This window comes from Notothenia coriiceps, unplaced genomic scaffold (assembly GCF_000735185.1).
Source record: "Notothenia coriiceps isolate Sejong01 unplaced genomic scaffold, NC01 NC01_scaffold00017858, whole genome shotgun sequence".
NCBI classification, from domain to species: Eukaryota; Metazoa; Chordata; class Actinopteri; order Perciformes; family Nototheniidae; genus Notothenia; species Notothenia coriiceps.
The window spans coordinates 144,038-163,719 of NW_011350559.1; the positions used below are offsets into that span (position 1 = coordinate 144,038).

Below are 19,682 nucleotides of genomic sequence, written 5' to 3' on the forward strand. Positions count from 1 at the left end.
GTGTTTTATGGTGAGGGATGAGTTTCCATGGAAACAGCCTATGGTGAGATCTCAGATTTGACATAGAGCTGTTGAGGCATGGACCGGTGATATACAAGCGAAGTTGGGGGGGAGGCGTTCGGACACGTGAAGCATCTCAAGGACCTTGAGCATCTGAAGTGTGCTTTTTGTGTACTTTCGGGTCAATGATGTGGCCTTTTTGGTAGATTAACTAATCTACGAAAGTCTGGTGGTGTGAGGAAAGATCAGCCTGAATTTACAATGGTTCTTAATGGAGACATGTTGAAAGTTTTTGTCACTTCATGCTCTCAAGAGGCATTTTGTTTAATGATTTTGCTTAATTTTTATTTTATTTTTCAAGCTTCGAGATGTTTTCCTACGTTTCTCATGAAAAATGTCTCAGGAATGTAGGGTTTTGGAATTATGGCAGGTTTAAAAAAATATATGAAGGCAAATTTCAAGCGGTCCTCCACTCTAGTTGTGACATCACGCACTCTAGCCTTAACGAGCTGCGCAATACACACATGTTAAAATCTGAAGAAAGCCTCTTTACCAAGGTCTGAACAATGTTTAATATTTCTAAAAGTATGAATCAGATTTAAAAGTTGTGTGACACGAATAATGTCAGAAACATTTGTAACATTTTAAAGTTGGAATGAGGTTTCTGAGTGAAAGTATGAAGGAACAGTTAGCAGTTCAAGTCTGAAGAGTTTCTCCATTGACTTCCATGTTCAAAATGTGATTAATTATGGGATATATCTCGGGAATTATGAAAGTTATGAATGAGAAAAGTAATAGCCATCGATTCCCGATTGAGCTGAACCTTTTGATGTTTGAACGGAGTTTCTGCGATGTGGGAGCAGAAGAGGGACAAAATAACCCGGCAGAATAAGAATAAAGAATTTGTCCGCAGAAGAACAAGTAGTTGGAATGCTGTATCAGCATTCCCACTAAATGACAACACTAAGCTTTAACACACTCCTGAGAAGATTGAATACTTTTTATATTGCTTGGTTTTGGTTAGTTTGAACTTGCCATGCAGCAGCAAACGTTAAAACATCACCTTGTTTAGTGTGTAGTTTACAGGACATATACAGAGAATACATCATTTAGGGCATAATGACAATTTCACACCTGTGACCTAGAAAAGGATGTTGAGAACTTCCTTCCAGAAAGTCTGAATAAATGGGCAGACCCATACGCAGTGAAGAAGAGTAGCATTTAACACATGAATTCGGGATATTTGGGTCAAATTTGTAACAAGACCTGTAGAGTTGTTTAGACCTTGTTCTAGAGACATTGTGATAATATGGGGTTTCACTGACGGCTAAACCATAGTATGTCTATGGTTTAGCCGTCAGTTATCTGATTTCCTCCTATTCAGAGAGGATTATATTTAATAAATATCATCAAGGACTAATTAGCTTTTCTCAGTCTATAGTGAAATAACATATGATTAACCCACACACTGCTTTTGAGGACAACACGTATTTCAGTATTTGAATAATGCAGTGTGAATCCTTACTGGCACACTGACACATATTTTACACTCCATTGTATGTGCGGATGCACCAAAGAGAATCAATGGAGGATTTAGATGGAATAGAAAGTATAACAATTAGAAGGATACATTTGAAATAACAATGTTTCATATAATACACATTTACAGTACAAAGGAGTTAAAATCTCCTTTTTACTTTTTCATGTGTGACTACCTGGACTTGAGAAGCCATGCGTTTCACTTTCTGATTATAGTACAGTAATACACCAGTGTTGTACTGACAACAGCTTTAAAAAAAAAGAAAGCTGTACCACCTTCATGACAGTATTGGAACTAACAAAGTTTGAACAAACGCTGCAATACATATTTTACAAAAAAGAAATGTCAGTGTTTACCTATAACACATTACAATATGTCAGTTCCAGTTCTCATTAATTTGTGTAATTCAGTCATGAGTGTAAGTAGGGATCAGCCTGTCATTGAATAAGCTAATTAACGTGTAGTAATCAGTGTTCAATCACAGTGGAAGCCTTGCAGGCGCTCTGTGAACTTGGCAGGTTGTAAGAGGACTTGGCATGGCTCTCTCCCGGCAGGTGCAGTGTGTAGTGTGTCTGACCAGTCTGCGTGCTGTCAACCTCATTTCACCTTATTAGCGAACATGGATTTTGTTCTCCAGGTAAAGAGTGGTACAGAGTAGGAGGCAAAGTCGTACTACTTTCCTAGATTCACTTACAGTGAGTGACGTATTGAACAATCTTACCATACTTTAAATGCTTGTGACTTGCCAGACAAGACTGAAACTGAAGAACAGGACGCACCCGTCAGTCGGATATCCTCATATTCTGTGACTCACTGAAAGGCTTTTATAGCAGAAGAGGCTCTGCTGTGGTCCATTGTGCACTGTGACCTCATCATCATGCGTCCTGTTGACTCATTGTTCTCCACACAACATTCAACTGTTCACCATCCACAAGACAAGTTGTTGATGTCATCGTCGGTATGCGCCTGTTCATAGTGTCAATATTTACCAGCAGTCCTGTGAGAGTGAGCGAGTGAACAGTAAGTGCTTGTGCTTCCTACATTTAATTATTTAACAGAACTTCATACTTTAAGATTTACTCACAGAAAATACAAATTGTTCCTATTACCTGTACTGCTTTTATCAATCTTTAAAATAGTTTTGGTGTGAATTGCTAAGGGTTGGGATATCGGTAGTGATGTCTTCATTTTCTACAATACAATGAAACTAGATGAATTTAGAAGCAAAACTTATTTCTTGAACTTATGACCCAGTTACTTTGGATAATCCACAAAGCTTGTTGTGAACATTTTCATTTCTGAACTATTTTCTTTCTACCACATCACTGCACAGAATGAAGTGTCCATCCACTCATGGACGAATGCCTTGATGCTGTGATCTTGATTATTAGAAAGTGCCACAAGAGGAAAAAATATGTATTTTAATATTGTCGTGAACGGCCCCTTTAAACACCCTCCGCTAAAGTATCACGGCAAGTTTAAGCTGCCTCCTATTCTCTGTGTGTCTATTATCCACAGTTATGAACTTTTAGGTTAAGGCTGATAAGATGGGTGCAGGCAGTAGCCTTTGTTGCTGTCAGGGAGAGATGCCAGCATGTTAGGAGCCATTCTACGGCTCAAATGAGAACAGACCCTTTTCTTCTGTTGCCTCATGCCTCGCAAGCCTAATGCCTCAAGCCCTGTTAGTGCTGCTTGAATGGACTTCATGAATGGCCTGTCCTGGTTCTCTGTGTGTGGGCCACCATGGACTTGTGGGGCATTTGTATGCTTCAGTCTACTGTATATCATCTCTGTTTTGCCTTTTGTTGTAGGCATTCCTCATAAGCACCCTGGTGTGGAGATTGAACAGCTAGAATTTGACCCTATTAGTATCTGGGAGGAAAAACATGGCAGTTTAACCAGTATTTAGTTCCCGAGATGAGATATAGCAACCGATTGGGGCAGTTGTTTGTCAGCTATTTCAAAAAAATACAATTAAGAAATTGTTTAAATAACCATTCAATGATTATTAATCATAGATGACACGATTTGATTATGAAGTTTTGAGCCATGACTTGTCCTGAATCACCTGAGTGGACCTGCTATTAAAATACATCTAACTTCCTCTTATCTTAACAAAGGTTTGACTTGAAATGGTGAGGAATAACTTGATACTTATCATAACAAGACATATTACAATTTTGAAACACTACTTTTATAAGACTTGACTTTGACTTCTCTTGCAGTAATTCTGACTTGCTATAAGACTTGAAATGTGACTTGGAAGTATCTCTTACACCGTAATACTTGCTTTTGATGCCTAAAGACTCAACTTGCTCTGAAGTACTCAAAGCTCAAGACATGATTTTACAAAACTTGACTTGAGAGTGTCCGGAATTTGTCTTGTTAGGCTTTAAACTTTCTATCAGCATTACCAGACTTGACTTGGAGTTCTAACTGTTAGAACGTGTATCAAACCGATGAGTGAGACTCCCTCTGTTGTCTTTCCCCCTCAGAGCGAGTGACCCCACTGAGCTGCCACCATGGCCCTGGTTCAGGCTCTGCCCTTATCTGCTGAGTCCCACAACCCAGGCCTCGGTGGAGGACATCACAGGAGACACGCCTCCGGCTCCTCCCCCCCCATCAACGCTCCCCCCTCCGCTCTGGATTCTATGGGTTCTGTCAGCAGCCTCATCGCTTCACGCCCCGGACACTACCAGGACCACCGATCTGTGGGAGAGCTGGGAGCCAGGGTCCGAAGGGCCACGCCTGGTGCTGCCTGCCTGGGCTCTGAGTCGCCCCCAGACTCTTTACTACAGCACTGCATCGAGAAGGAAAGCTCCATGATGTCCATCAGGGGGCTGGAGAAGGAGAGTGGGAATGGGAACTTCACATATCTGAATGAGGACTTTATAGGCGACTGGAATGACAACCGTGTGACATGTGGGAGTCCAGGAAGTGACGCATATGAGAGTAAAGGATCAGGGTTCAATGGGAACATGGGGGGGCCTCCTCCTAAACTGATTCCTGTGTCAGGGAAACTCGAGAAGGTGAGTCTTTTGAATAAATACATTTTAGTTTACGGATAAAATTTTAGAGAGCATTATATTTGTTATAACCATGAGATGTAATCTGTGGTTCTTTACACTGTATTATACAGAGAGGTGTCTAGGTTTAATCCACCTTCTGTCAGTACAACAGAATAAATAACACAAATGTTTGATATATTGCAGGACTATTGCATTAGACTGCATTCATTTTAGTGTGGTGTGCCCAATACACTGGCAGTATATTTCTGTTCTTCGAAACTTTAAAGGGGGTATATCCACTAAGGAATGCAAACAATACTGCATTAAAAAAATCCCTTACAACATTGACAACAGTGGCCAAACCATAGATATTCAGAGTTTCCGTGTGTTAACCATTAATATTAAGCACTTGTTATTACTCTTTCTTTCGTATCTCAGTATTTATCATATTTTATATTCCTCCTCCAGAACATGGAGAAAGCAGTGCTGCGGCCCACTGCCTTCAAACCTGTCATTCCCAAGAGCCGTACCTCCATGCAGTACCTTTCCCCTCGCCACTCTGCCAACACATCGGAGAGCCAGAACAACCTGAACCTGCTGAGCCCCTCACACACAGAGCTGTCTCCCTCCAGCTTGGAGAAAAGCAGCTCGCACAGCAGGACCCGTAACAGCGGCAGCAGCAGCCACTCCTGCCAGCTGACCGACTCTGGACGCAACTCCCTCTCCAGTCTCCCCCCTTACAGCGGGGGCTACAGCCAGGCGTCAGGAGAGACCTCTGCAGGCCACCTGGAGCCCATGAAGAGCGCTCCGCCTGTCGGTGCACACGGACACTCCAACTCCGACAGCGGCCGCTCGTCCTCCAGTAAGAGCACGGGCTCCGGCTCCATAAGCTGCCGGGGCCAGCCTCTGTCCGACAGCGGGTCCAGCGGGCGCTCCCCCGGCCCGGTGGAGGGGTACGAGGGGGTGGTGAGGGACCTGGAGGACAAGCTGAGGGAGAGGGAGCTGGAGCTGCATCAACTCAGAGACAACCTGGATGAGAATGAAGCTGCAATCTGCCAGGTTGGTACACACTGCCCCTCTGTCCTGTTCCCTAGGAGTTCGAAGTGAAAACAAATGAAAATTCCATGCTTATATATTTGTCAAGGTTTATGTTTAACCCTTTAACTGCCAGCACCAACATTTGGTAGAGCACATTTCGCGTCTTGATATAAAAAAAAAAAAAGGAAGTTGAACTCCATCTGATTCAGCCAGCTCTACCCTTTGGTTGACATGTTATGCACAAAACAAACTCTAGATGTCACTGTGGTTCAAACAGAATGCCCTTCAGCTAGCTTCAACTGAGAAAGTTGGCAATGCTAAAAATCACTTCTGAAGAAATCACTCTTTTTGGTCAACTTTTGTAAGGTAACCATATAATTTGACATATTTTAGTGGCAGGGCACTGACTGAACATAATTAGATAACTTGATGCACAAAAAAGGTTTTAACAAGGGTGTAATTATTTTTTGGAAAATATACTCAACCAATCGGTTGAATTGGCCTTTTATGGTAAGCTAGCAATATGACTTTTTCAGAGTTTCAGAGATGTTTTCCAATAAAATATTGTAAATAAATGGCTAGATTCATGGTAATATTACTAAATCTACTGTAGTACTGCCTTATGAGTCTCAGAGTGAAAGAGTGATAATAATTTATATAGCACCTTTCATGAATGGCATTCAGCCCAAAATTGCACACAAATGAGCAAGTTAGGCCAACACAGGATATGGACATTTGCTGTTAGGCCAGTGGTTTCCTGTTAGGCCAATTCAGCATATACAGTAAGATGAGCAAGTATGTTTTTTATCATGAAAAACACTTTACATGACTTTTTTCCATTTTTTTTTTTTACAATTATCATTTATTATCTTTTATGAATATATCTGGTTGTATATATTGCTCATTTTCCATAAAAGAAACAAATGTATTTGAGTTTGTGTTTTATGCATACAAATACTGTACTGTATATGATGATTACTTTTACCATAGAAGGCCAGCTCGACCATTTGGTAGAGGCTCATAAAAACAAAACTGTGTGGTCAGTCACAAAATAAAAATGTGTTTGTGCTTATTTGTGGCCCATTTGATAAGAAAATGCAAAAAAATAATTTTTCCATAGCTTTTTTCTTGGTCCGGCAGTTAAAGGTTAATTTTCACAATTTCACTACTATTTGAAACAGGGCGGTAATTAATACTTTGACGCTGTATATAATTGCGAACTCATCCGTCAATAGCAGGACGTTTTAGTTTCGTATGGAAAGTCCTAATGAATATGTTTTGTCTGTGATTACAGGTTTATGAGGAGAAGCAGAGGCGCTTTGAGCTGGAGCTGGAGGAGCTGAGGCAGGGCTGTGCCACCAGGATGCAGGTCGCCTCGCAGAAGGCCCATCGTGCACAGCAGGTGCTGCAGCTGCAGGTCAGAACCTCTGGGCTGTGGCCAAATAATCACAACAAGACCTGTGTCTTTCTCCTAACTTTTCCTTGACACTGACACAAAATGTTAGAAAGGAACATTCTTAAGGAAACGACAACAAGGAGAGCACTAGCCTACGTAACTGACTAGGGTCTGCCATCTTTTTAAATGTTGCTGTCACAAGGAATTGTGGGACAGCTTTATCCCCTTTTCTTTGGTCCAGTGTACCTTGTGCTAAAGGAGATAAGGACACATTTAAAACACCTTTTCCAGTATTTAGAGAACAGACAGGCTCTTATCATGGCTGCTTGGGTCCTACTAGGAATTGCTCGGGTCAACTTCTGATACTGGCTGTTTCTGACTGCAGGTTTATCAGCTGCAGCAGGAGAAGAAGAAGCTGCAGGAGGACTTTGCTCAGCTTCTGAAGGAGCGGGAGCAGCTGGAGGAGCGCTGCACCTCCTATGAGCACGATAAGATCCAGCTGGGGCCGCGACTGGAGGAGAGCAAGTGGGAGGTGAGCTGCACTACAGGAGTACTAAACTGACAGTTTATAAAGTAGTGTAATGACCTCATAAAAATGCTTGGGCTGTCATCTTGAAGTTTCTCAGTGCCATCCTTGTTCATTTAACCATTACACATTATTCTTTAAAGTCAATATCACTCATATTGCCTTAAACACTGCTATTTTAAACCATCACTTTGATGCAGCTTCACTGTGATATATTTACAGATATGTTTATTCTCCTAATTAAATGAACTGCATTGGACAGAATGATTAGTTGTTAATTTGTTCACTCAATACAGGAAGTAAAAATGGTCTACTAGGACAGTTATTTCATGCTTTTAAATCTAAAATGAAAAGTCAGTTGAAATGCAATTTCATAGACAAAACAATGAATCCATTCTTAGACTAAAGCATTGGCTGATTAAAGGATAAAGATACCGTCCGTTGCAAGCCTATTTATTTAAACCGAAAACGGAATACACATCCTAAACATGTCTTTCTCTCTTTCCCCCCCCCAGGTGTGTCAGAAGTCGGGGGAAATCTCGCTGCTGAAGCAGCAGCTGAAGGAGGTGCAGGTGGAGTTGGCCCAGCGTGTGGGGGAGATAGTCTCCCTGCGGGGTCAGCTCAGAGAGGCTCGTGGAGAACTGACCAACACCCAGGTCCTGCTCCAGGAGGCCCACGGCACCACCCGTACACGAACCCTGGAGCTGGAGGTGTGCGAGAACGAACTTCAGCGGCGCAAGAGCGAAGCAGAGCTGCTCCGAGAGAAGGTGGGACGCCTTGAGGGAGAGATGGCTCACCTCAGAGATGCTCTGGCCAATCAGGGGCCAGGAAACAGACAGTGTCAGGTGTTCCACGAAGCAGAGGAACACATGCTCGCATACGAGAGTGATGAGGCAAAGGCCCAGCGGCAGAGCAGCAGCGAGGCCCTGCAGATCATGAAGGTGCAGATGGACAGGATGAGGGCGGAGCTGGCCTACGAGCTGCAGCGGGCCGAGCAGCAGGCGGGGGGGTTCGAGGAAGAGCACAGGGTATGGCAGGAGGAGAAGGACAAAGTTATCCGCTACCAGAAGCAGCTGCAGCAGAACTATGTGCAGATGTATCGCAGGAACAGAGAGCTGGAGCAGCACCTGCAGGAGCTCAGCCACGAACTGGAGAGCAGAGAGGAGGACGAGGGCAGCGGCAACGAGATCAACTTTGATGAGATCGCCGCCACGGAAATTTAACCTGTCTCTCTCCATCTTTGATTTGCACTACTGTCAGTTAACTATTTACCCCTACATGTCACAGATGTGCTTTCTATTGTGCCGTTTGTTGACATGACAAATAAGCAAGATATCGCATAACTCATTACCATAAATTCTGCCATATTCAAATTCTGCCTCATTGGTCTATTCTCCAAGGAGTCCCACTTAAAAGCCAATGACCTCTATTAGTCATTTGTAGGACACCTCAGTCCTCTGGCCCTGAAATAAAGCTATAGTCCATATTTTTAAGTATGAGGTACTAATACAAAATATAAATCAGGAAATCGAATGTTGGAAAAGGGATGGTAAGGTAAAGCAGCTAAGATATTCAAAGTGTACACTTAAAATGATATGGATTTACTTTTGGTGGCTTCAATTCATTTAGCTGCCGGCCCCTTCCCACAGCAGGACCAGGATTAGCCTCTGTGCTGGTTCTCCTGTCCGTTCCGTGTTTATCCTCATCTATTGTAGGTGTACACTGACTGTGCAAGTACCTCATACAACCCTGCTTGAAACTATCCCAATGATAAGTACCAGGCATTTGTCAGAGAGGTTGTTGTGTGTGAATAACTTCACCAGACCTCCTCCTGAGTTGGTTGTGACTCCACCTTCCAGGCTGGCTCTAACACCACCCTCCCACTCTGTGTCAGCTCTGATCAGTGTATTTAGCCCACGCTTGTTGTCGATGGACAGTTGAAGTGAGACGCCACACATTCAGAGTGAGAGCATCAGAGCGAGGTGCTGATGATGGTGAATCCACTCATCATGACCAACAAGTACCAGTAGATGTAGCGAGATGAATTTGTAGGGACCAAAAACTTTAACTTTTCAGTCATGTGGCACACATTTTGTTTTAATAATATAATATAAAGTCCAGTTTGAGGGACTTAAAGCTTAGGCCTCCTCCAGTTGAACTCTTATATCCTGAACACTTTACCCTCAATGGTGAAATGATATCATGAACATCTGTACAGTCTAATGTCATTGAACACAGTAACATCTGGATTAAATATGACCTTAACACCTTCCATTCAGTACATGTCAGAAACCACAAATACATTTGTTCATTTCTGCTGATTGAAAACTCATCCTCTGTAGAGAACCCATAAAGTACATACCTGAGATGCTGTCCATCTCAATAATAAAACATAGCCACTGTGAATAGACCAAAGCAATGTCGCACATTATATCTTGCTCCTACAGATGTGTGTCCTGTATATTGATGCTGTGTGGATGGTCCTTCTGGTTCCTCACTATCATTTTATAATCCACAGTATTTGTATGAAGACATAAAACGTTTATTTTCATGCTGTACATTTCTTGAACAAACCTATGTTTTTAATTAAAAAAGACACCATTTAAAAGCTGTGTGGTACATGGAGATTTCTTCAACAACATGAAAGCCACAGAAGATGGAAATGACTCTTAATCGTCTGAATACAAAACAGTATATAATTCCAATGTTATACATATCCTTTTACATCTGGATTATGTATTCTACAGTTCTCCTCTTGTTCACTTTTAGGCAATGTTTGTAGTTTGGTGAGGCGTTCACTGTATTTCTCATTAAATGCTGCAGACAACAGAAATGTTTGTCACATGACTGCCCTCTGCAGGTCAGAAGTTAGATTACAATGTAACACTTAACGTCTGTAAGACTTTTATATTCTATGTTTTCAGGGCTTTTAAAAAGGCACTCTGGTTACAATTTGCATTCTGTTATCCTGCACATCTAAATCAGATAAACACTTCTGCTCTGCTGTATTTTTCGATTGGATGTTAATACGACAATGTAAAAATAAATGTTTTTAACAGGCATTGGCTCCTTGGATGTGATTAAAGTGAAATATTAAGGCACCAGGAGCGGTTTTTTTTTAAAATGATTTCCAGCTTTAAGGACACAAATAATTGACCGTAAATCTTATTTTTGCTTGTTTGTTTACCCTTCTTAAGTTCTATAGTACTAAGTAATTTTATGACAAAATTCCTTTTCATTTATTGTATCATTACCGTTTCAAATACCAGTAATCTGCTCTATGCTAAGTTTGTTATTCAGCTTAGAACAGTTACCAGTGTCCATGTAATCAATAACTTCTACAAACTTTAACATGAATGGCAAAATAACATACCTGACCTCTGTGAGCACATCTCTGTGTTCAGGCCGGAGTTCAAGTCTCTGCGTTTAGTCCCAGAAATAAATTCATGATGAGTCTCAGTCTCCTTTCAAAATGTTTTTGGGGACTTTGACCACAAACACCATGGGGTCTTTGGCCTTGTTGCTGAAGGCTTTTCGGATGATGTCCACAGCGTGATGATGGGTCACGCCCTGCAGGGAGACTCCGTCCACAGACACCAACTCAAATCCAGCCTGGGGGGAGTGAGTGAGAGTCACAGTGAGGTGCAAGGTAGGAACTGCTAGCTACTGCAGCTAGGAACCTCAACATCTGAATTCATAAAAAAATTCAAACTTGAAGGAACATCATTTATATTGTTTATCAAGATTGGATCATTTGATTATTTCAGGAAATACTTGTACATACTATTGGAAAGTTCTACAAAGATGTGACCTTCATAAAGTATATATTGGTTTCCATTACACATTAGGTGGTTTGATTGTATGAAGTATTGAAAGGGTGTTTAATTTAGTGTGTCACCTTGAGCACTTCACAGGTGGAGGCCGCTCCTCCGGGGAAGATCTTCTCGATCTTCACCACCGGCTGAACCTTGGACTCCATCCCACCAGATATACTGATGCCTGAAACACCAGAACAAGAGTGGAGGTCAGTGAAGTATTTAGATTTGTGTGCTTACACGACATGGTGTTCCACCAATACAGGTTAACCATGTACCATGTGCAGTGAAGAGGCTGTGCAAAACATTTATACTCCATTTGTCCAGGTTCTTGAGATGTCTGCCTAAAAATTGATGCTCACCAAAAACAAATCCAATCACACTAGGGTTATTGTTTGTTGGGTGGAGAGGGTAATCTCAGAGACATATAGAAATATCTAAAAACTTGGACTTAAAAGATTCTCCGTATTATGACAAATCGTACTATTTATAATTGAAATGCAATCAGTGGAACACATTTACCCAGTGACTGTTTAGTCTTGGAGATGCTGACAGTTTTGAGCTCGTACTCCTGTTCAGACTCAGATCCATTGAGTCTGTTCTCAGTGGAAGCCTGGTGTCCGTTAGTCTGTTCCCCCCCCGCTCGCTGATCCGGACTCGATCTGAAAACCTGCGACAACAAGGGGCGACTCCTGCGCGCCGCACTCTGCAGCGTGAACACGCCGCCTTTACTTCTGTCTCCACTTTTCTCCTTTTCACCCGTGGAGTGTCCGTTTCTGAACGGGGACCTGCCTCTCTCTGAGGAAGTGTCTGAGGCAGAATGCAGCGAGACCTCGTCAAAGTGGACGGAGCGAATGGTGCCAATGTCTGTACGGAGCGGGGGGCGGGGGTGTTCGTTGTGGGCCAGCAGCCAGTTGGGGAGCATGGCGCTGGAGGAGGGCGATCTGATGTCTCTGGACTCTGAGTAGTATCCGTCCACTGGGATGTCCAGCAGCGGGGTGAAGGACATGGAGGTAGGGGGCCTCTCCCTGGCCCCCTGAGGCCCCTGCACACTGAGCTTCTCCAGCTCGTCCAGCAGGTGGCTCTCCTTCTCCACCTCCTCAGCATTGTGGAGCTCAAAGCCTCCCCTGAAATCTGAAAGGATACAGGTTATATACAAACCTTTTGTATGATCTGAGCAGAGTTACCTCAGGCTGTGGTTACAAATTGGGGACCTATGGAAGCCTTTATATACAAATGAATGCAGGATAAAAAATAAATTCTCATGGCTTATCAGATTTATTAGACCGTAAGACATTATTCTGCTTGAAATACTTGATTTAAAATGTAAACACATTTTCTTCATTTTGAATAGAGTGTTTTTATTCTTGTCACACCTTACTTCAAGGTTAGTTTTTTTTTCTTTGGCAGAAATAGCCTTCGATAGATATAATATCTCCCTCAGAACACTATCACTCTAATTCTAAGAAACAACTGCAGAAAAACCCTTTTATACAAAACCAGGTTATGGCTAACATAAAAATAAAAGATGTATTTAGAGCTGAGATGAAGTGTACTGACCCGGGATAGGAGTGATGAGGCGCCGTTTTGGTACTCGACCAGATCTGGGAGAGCGAAGAAGAGGAGTTTTGACTACAATAAAGAAAGAAAACAATGTTACAAAAAGGAGCCTATAAAGGACTGTTCAGATATGTGCCAAGTATTTCTCATGCATCTCACGCACTTGAACGATACTTGAGGATATCGTAGGCCTCGACTTCGATCGGGGTCACCAGGTTATTGAATGCATTCAGGTCAGGAGGAGGAAGCAGCATCCTGAGAAACAAGACCACAGGGTATATCATAATAACACATTTTCACTGTTGTGTTGCGTGACAAAGGATGTTAAATTAAGTCATCTGTGTCTTATTGTGAAACATTTGGATGTAATAAGATTATCCTTATTCACTTATCCTTATTCACTTTTCTGGCTGTGTTAGTAATACTACAGTTTCTCTATCTAGATTCACACAGTCCTGAGTGGAGAGCAGAAGTCCTTATTTTGTGAATAGAGTTTAATCCACAAGTATTTTCTTTTCCTTGCTCTGCTTACCGGACTTCTCTGAGCAGCAGCAGCTTCTCCGGTCTGTCCAGCACGGCCAACAGGTGGCGTATCAAGTTCTCCACCGATCGATCCGACACGTACTGAGGGTAACATTAAAAAAATAGTACCCAGTTTATAATTACTCAGAACCAATGTGAAATCTGTTTTTGTGATTAAAAACTGCAGACAAAGACTGTTACATGGAGAGTCCAAAGGTCAGCAAATGTAAAAACGACATTGTCTCAGTTTATTTTCATACCCTTCGGCACGTCTTCATCACAGCGGCCACCTCCTCCTCCGTCAGCAGCCTGCGGGCCATGTCCTCCACCACTCCTAGCATCTCTGAATTTGGCATTACACTGACATGTCTGCCCCCTGAAAACAGCACAGAGAACAATCAGTCAAAAAGTCATTCGCTTTTGTTTTGAGAACAAGAGGTAAAAACTACTTTTACCAGCTTTGTTTGTGGACGGCGACTTGGAGCGCCCCCTGCGCCCCCCTCTGAAGAGCAAGTTGACAAAAGTCTTGGAGCGCTGCAGGACGCTCTTCTCTGGGTGCTTCTCTTTCTGCTTCTTCTCTTTCTTCTGCTTGATCTCTTTGGTTGGATAGCAACAGACAGTCATTTATGAGGCCTTATTATTCCATCATTATTTCATCGTGTTACCAACTCTTTCTACTCCTCACCTGCCACAGTGACCTGACTCTGGGAGCGGCTGATTGGTCGGCTCGGTCGGCTGAGGGCCATCAGCACGGCTGTCTTCGTGGACTCTGTGGTCCCCCCGCCCTCCCCAGAACGGATTACTGTGTCTTTGAGCAGCGTGGTTCGTCCCAGGCTGCGCGTGGTTTCTGCAGCCGACCTCTGGGATGGAAGGTCCGTCTGCATGGCCGTCTCCGTTCGCCCGGACTCAAACCTGGACAAAAAAACTACCATGAAGTCCGGTGTAGTCTGTAAGTGAACACCTGTTGTAGGGCTGCACTATTTATCTAAACATGTTGTCCATTTAAAGCTTCTTTTGAGATTTTCAAATAAAGCACTAAATATATATTTTTATATTTTGTATATATATATATGACACAAAATAATACTACAATCCAATACAAACTAAAATAAATGGTTTCAACTTTCTCTAATGAATACAACAATAATAATTAGTGTGGGCCGTTCTATGAGGAAACCGTTTTTTTAAATCTTGTTTTGAAAGGCTCAACGCTAACTGGTATGGATTGAATATGTCTGCAGTGGAAAAGAGACTTTTTAAAAAAAAGTTTGTAAAGTAAAGAGATCTGTAAAAATAAAATGTTGTTTTGGTCTCGTATTTCTTATTGTCGTTGTGTTCTTATTTGGGTTGAAAATACCCTGTCCTCTGGTCCTCTGTAGAGATGCAGACATCCACCATGTCTGAACAGAAGGGCATGCTGGGAGGGAACATGACCTGCGACAGGCCGCTCAGAGAGCTCACCGGAGTCCCAGACGACAGAGAGGAGCCAGAGGAGTTGGATTCTGAACCCTGGGAGGAGGATTTCTGAGTCCCGTTGGACACTGAGGAAGAAAACGAAAGATCATCCAACTAAAATGCATCTCAAAGTATCAACGTGTTATGCGATCGTTAAAGATCTTTCTAGATAATGGAAAAACAGATACATACACTTATTGAGCCACCTGTATTCTGCCACCATCTCTTTATAAGCCGGGTATCGCCCTGCTTCCTGTGAAGATGGCCACAGATATACAAATTAGATACAGTAGAGAGCTTGAAACTTTTATGGGATCGCTATATTTGATAAAGAGTAACTCTAGAAGCACACAGACAGCCCCATCAGCACACCCCATCAAAGAAAAACATATTTCCCTTTGTGATTTTCTAGCAACTTTTGATTGCCAGTTTCTAGAGGCAGAGCGAGAGACCGCGGAGCAAAACTCACAGATAACACGGCTGTAAGCTTTGATCAGCACCTGATCCCAGCTGCCTGGTGAATAATGCACACGGCCTGGCTATTTCTCTGAGCGCGAAACCCAAGCTCCGACAAGTAAAGAGAGCGAGGAATATTACGACTGCATGCCAGCTGTCGGGCCCTGCCACACACACCGCCGACGCTACGCCGAATGAGTGGCAACGCGGCTTGTGGGGTTTGCATTTGTTAGAGAATTAAAGATGAAAAAGGTAGGCAACAGGACAGGAAGGTAAATGTGTGTCGGGTCATCTAACCTGGGCAGTAAAGACTTCTGAACATTAATCTGTTTCTGTTGACCACAGAGATGTGCCCTATTTAAAATCAACTTTCATTGATGTAAGTAATGTCGTTTTTTTATGTAGATTGGTGCTTGTTACAATAATCCAAACATGTAATGTATAGTCTTGCATGAACAATATAATTATGTTGTTTAAAATAATTAAAGAAGGTAATCTTTAGGACTTTGAAGGCTCCATGGTTTGAGCATTCTATCTGCTAGGAATTCATAATACATATTTATTGCATGCCGCACTGGACATAAAGGGTTTAAAAGCTGTCCATCACTCTCACCTTGATGGTCAGCATGACATGTGTGTGGCTCTTCAGCACCTCCACAGCATTACTGTGGCTGATGTCCTCAAAGCTTATTCCATTGGCAGCCAGGATCTGGTCCCCCATCTTTATCCCATTCTGCTCAGCCAGACCTCCAGGATCCAGCCTGAGGCCACAAGACAGAAGGAGAGATCATTTCATGACTTAATGTCTTCACAAAGCTATAAACATAAAAGGTTTTTAGGACAATGTTTTCCATAGCGGATGTACCCACTTGGAGACGTAGATGCCCAGACCGAACTCCTTCCCCCCCCGGATGTTGAAGCCCAGGCAGTAGTCGTCGGAGGTGGTGGAGAGGTGGACGATCCTTTGGAGGGCGCTTCCTGAGCTGGCGTCTGAAGGAGTGCATCCGCTCTCCTCCACCACCATACGCCTGTGTATCAAGTCCACCCTGGAAGAATGACAAAATGTCAGAATCTAATATGTTTGTGATGAACTGAGCAACAGTAACGGTTTGTCATTACCAGGTAGTCTTCTCCTTGGAGTAGCGGATGCCGGGGACTTTGCCAACGCGTCTCACCACCATCCTCAGCCTGTTGTTGCCCGTCAGGACTTTAACAGCGCTGCTCATGGTGATGCTCTCCAGGCTGATACCGTTCACCTCCACCAGTTTATCCCCGACGCACAGGCCTGCCTCCTCTATAAAACACACATACGGAAAGGAATTAGCATTTTAGCCCTTCCCGATTCTTTTTTAAATCAATTTTTTTGTTAGATCCCTGACGTAAGGTCTCTGGTTAATACAAGCTTACACAATTGTCACATATTTTTCTAAGTCTTCAAACATGTCAAATATACCCCATTGTGAATGTCAAGCTTCTATATGTCTGAAAAACTTCAGTTGCTAACAAGTGTCTGAATGAGACTACTTAATGTCATCACACTGAACATTAGCCGCCTTTAGCTTAGCATTAGTGACGGAACAGTGATGCAGGTCATTTATAACACAGCTTTTTACTACTGGTGATTTATTTACTCTTCAACTAGTATAAAAGTGGTGTTAATATGTGGAGATTATCCTGATAAGAAAAACCCCATCGGCTAACTTCCGGGTCAACCTACTACAAAACACCATCACTGCACCACTGTATTCCCCTGTAGCTCACAGTGTGTACCTGCTGTACTGTTGTCCTCCACCTTACTGACAAAGATGCTGAGGCCATGTTCGGAGCCTCCTCGCACGCTGAAGCCCAGCTTGCCGTCCACACTCTTATCCACTGTGATTGTATGGAGGTCCTCACAGTCATCTCCACCTAAATAATAATATCACATGGATGCTGTGTTAGTGATGGTCACTAATCTTAGAAGAAATACACCTTATTATAATTATGAATGTCATTCATGAAGGCCTGTATCCGACTACTCTCCTATTTGACTATTTGTAAAATGGAGCAGTGGTTCTCTCTTACTACTCAAACATAAGAAATGTCCAATATCTACCATTAGCTAATGCAAATCAAGATTACTTCTGCTAGAAGGTTTATTGAGGACAAAATAGTCTTCTACATTATTGAAACTTTCAAAAAAGTCCAGATTACTTTTATTTTTATCGTGTTTTTCCCCTAAAAACATGCTAATTTCAATCCAAATCAGGGCAGTAAAGAAGAAAAACAAGTCATTATAGATTACAGGTCTCAATCAAGGAAACTAGTTAAGTCATTTTAAAGTATGGATTAATTAACAACTACATTTAATCATTGTATTCTGTGGCTTTTGAGTTAAAGGCTCGATTATTATTTTGGTGCATTATTAATTATTGACTCCATTATATTGATTAATTCAGGCCAAGTTAAGAAATTGTTTAATTTTGTGTCTATGATGTAATGTTGCTTCTTCAATGAAGACAGTAGTAATGTACAACCTTTTACATGTTCTTTTGAGACAAGAAGTTTGAGATCAGGTCAGTCTTATGCAGGTGTGAGATAAGTAAAGGTATCCAAATAAATCTCAATTTTGCCACATTTAAATCTAATCCGGATCTTAATTTCAGAAAAGGAATGACCAGCCGTTCTTTGCCAGACTTCTAAACCAGTGTTTATCCACAGTGGACAGCAGGATGTAATGTGCACTACACAAGCAGCCAGCTTAACTCCTCCTCACCATCCACAGGAGAGTTGATGAGGATGACCCGGCCCATGGGCGAGTTGGATCGGATTCCACGCCGGCGCTGCTCCTTCTTTCGTAAGAGGTTGCGGGTAGCCGTGTGTGACCCTTGGCTCCCGGGGGTCTTCTCCCTGCGGGACGGGTCTGATGAGTGAGCCATGGAGGCTGGCAGGGTCCCCTTTCACACAGGGGACTCAGCTCCGGGTGGAGGAGCCTACAGCAGCAGCATATAGCAGAAGGAAGGGGATCCTCAGGCAAATTGTCCGCTGTGTTTCCATCATTCACAGACTATTATGTCTTTCTCAGTAGTTTGCCAGTAGACTGAAATGGCCGGATAATCCAACTCACCGACACAGGTTGCTGTGTGACATGACAGCTGACTCTTTGGCTTCCTGGACTCACATTTTGGTCTAATCCTGCCCATGTTGCATCTCTCTCACCTGTCTGAGTCTCACAGAAAAATACATGAAGTACAGCAACACATCATTAACACATGTATCTAGTCATTGAAGCTCAAATTACATCCAGGCCATTGTGACAAAGGCCAACACATGTACAGTATGTGTCTCTGCAGGTGAGGTTAAACAGGATTGTATAGGTGTTTTTAGCTCAGACTTTACCCACTTAAGAATCAAGATGTCACATGGTGTTGATAGCATGGTTACAACATGTCACTAAACTGAACCCTTGCTGACAGTGTGTGTCCTCATGTCGTTTGCTTGGGGTTTCCCCCAGCAGGCTCGTGCTTCAGCACCCCGGAGAGCGAAGTTAAAGAAAACAGTCACAAAGGCGACATTTTTTACGTTTAATTATCGAAACTGAGATAAATTCGTTTCCTTGAGTCTTATTTTTTGCTGCTCAACTTTAAAATGTCACACTTTGGGGAATAAATTTAGCCTTATCTCGAAAAAGATACACAACAAAAATAAAATACATACCGAACATTTTACGTTTCGAGGCGAAAACACACAGTAGGCTACAGCAAGGCAGCTCTTCTTTTTGTTAAAAAAACTGCCATACTAACATGGGCAGTACGTTGACGGTGACAACAAAAAGTTATCCGTGCATCCCTCACATTCATTCTGTAAATAACTAAACTAAAGTCAGCTTGCTAGCCTACCTGTGTCCATGTTGTGCAAAATGACCTAACGCACCTGGCTGGGGCATTTCTCTGAGTGGTAATAAGCTCCGCCCCATGGCCATGTCGATTGGCTGCAGTTGATTAAGAGAATTTGATTGGATGACTTGTATGTCAATCAACGGACAGCGTCGGAGTAGGAGGCAGAAAATTAGTATTTCTACAAAAGAAAGAGGCTGATGTAAGGTGTACCTTGTTGTTAAATAGTGATCACGATATATTGCTAATCATATTTTATCTATATTACTTGAAAATGTAATGTTTGGATTAAAAAAAGGCAGGGATTTTGTTCGCAGTTCTAGATTATTATTTGTGCTTAATATTTCGATTAAGCACAAATCTAAGTTCAAATAAGAAGCAGAATGCACACAAATAAAAGCTGTTAAAAATCCTTAAATGTACTGACTTTTTAAGGCAGCCTCGATGATGGAAACCAGACTGATTATACATTTGGCTCTGAAAACACTCCC

The 19,682-nt window shown here is 42.4% G+C and overlaps 2 protein-coding genes across 4 annotated transcripts in view; one reads left to right on the forward strand and one right to left on the reverse strand.

The window, feature by feature from the left end:
• The window catches only part of LOC104950656 (leucine zipper tumor suppressor 2), a 47,777-nt gene extending 37,182 nt beyond the window's left edge, over window positions 1-10,595 (forward strand). For 2 of the 3 annotated variants that reach the window (XM_010777201.1, XM_010777202.1), the window contains 5 exons: window positions 4,036-4,569; window positions 5,017-5,607; window positions 6,881-7,003; window positions 7,368-7,514; window positions 8,024-10,595. In XM_010777201.1, coding sequence (XP_010775503.1) covers window positions 4,063-4,569; window positions 5,017-5,607; window positions 6,881-7,003; window positions 7,368-7,514; window positions 8,024-8,731 — 2,076 coding nt within the window. In that variant the 5' untranslated portion in view covers window positions 4,036-4,062 and the 3' untranslated portion in view covers window positions 8,732-10,595. Of the gene's footprint in view, window positions 1-2,505; window positions 2,561-4,035; window positions 4,570-5,016; window positions 5,608-6,880; window positions 7,004-7,367; window positions 7,515-8,023 lie in introns of those variants that run through there. The other variant, XM_010777203.1, reaches the window with a different exon arrangement.
• Window positions 10,596-10,703: 108 nt separating this feature from the next.
• LOC104950655 (uncharacterized) lies at window positions 10,704-19,122 on the reverse strand. Its single transcript, XM_010777200.1, has 18 exons — window positions 19,013-19,122; window positions 18,423-18,518; window positions 18,072-18,288; window positions 17,087-17,224; window positions 16,436-16,610; window positions 16,186-16,362; window positions 15,930-16,077; window positions 15,053-15,113; window positions 14,763-14,946; window positions 14,091-14,317; window positions 13,861-14,001; window positions 13,666-13,781; window positions 13,416-13,507; window positions 13,047-13,138; window positions 12,884-12,955; window positions 11,846-12,457; window positions 11,407-11,507; window positions 10,704-11,120 (listed from the first exon to the last, which is right to left on the reverse strand). Exons 3-18 carry the CDS (start codon window positions 18,232-18,234, stop codon window positions 10,965-10,967), a joined length of 2,655 nt encoding a protein of 884 aa, XP_010775502.1. The 5' UTR covers window positions 18,235-18,288; window positions 18,423-18,518; window positions 19,013-19,122; the 3' UTR covers window positions 10,704-10,964.
• Between the last annotated feature and the right edge of the window lie 560 nt (window positions 19,123-19,682).

Coding starts and splice junctions, on each gene's coding strand:
- LOC104950655 (XM_010777200.1), bottom strand. CDS start 18,234: ATGGCTCACTCATCAGACCCGTCCCGCAGGGAGAAGACCCCCGGGAGC. Junction 16,363..16,435: donor TCCAAGGAGAAGACTACCTG/GTAATGACAAAC, acceptor TCATTCTTCCAG/GGTGGACTTGATACACAGGC. Junction 16,078..16,185: donor CTGGGCATCTACGTCTCCAA/GTGGGTACATCC, acceptor TTGTGGCCTCAG/GCTGGATCCTGGAGGTCTGG.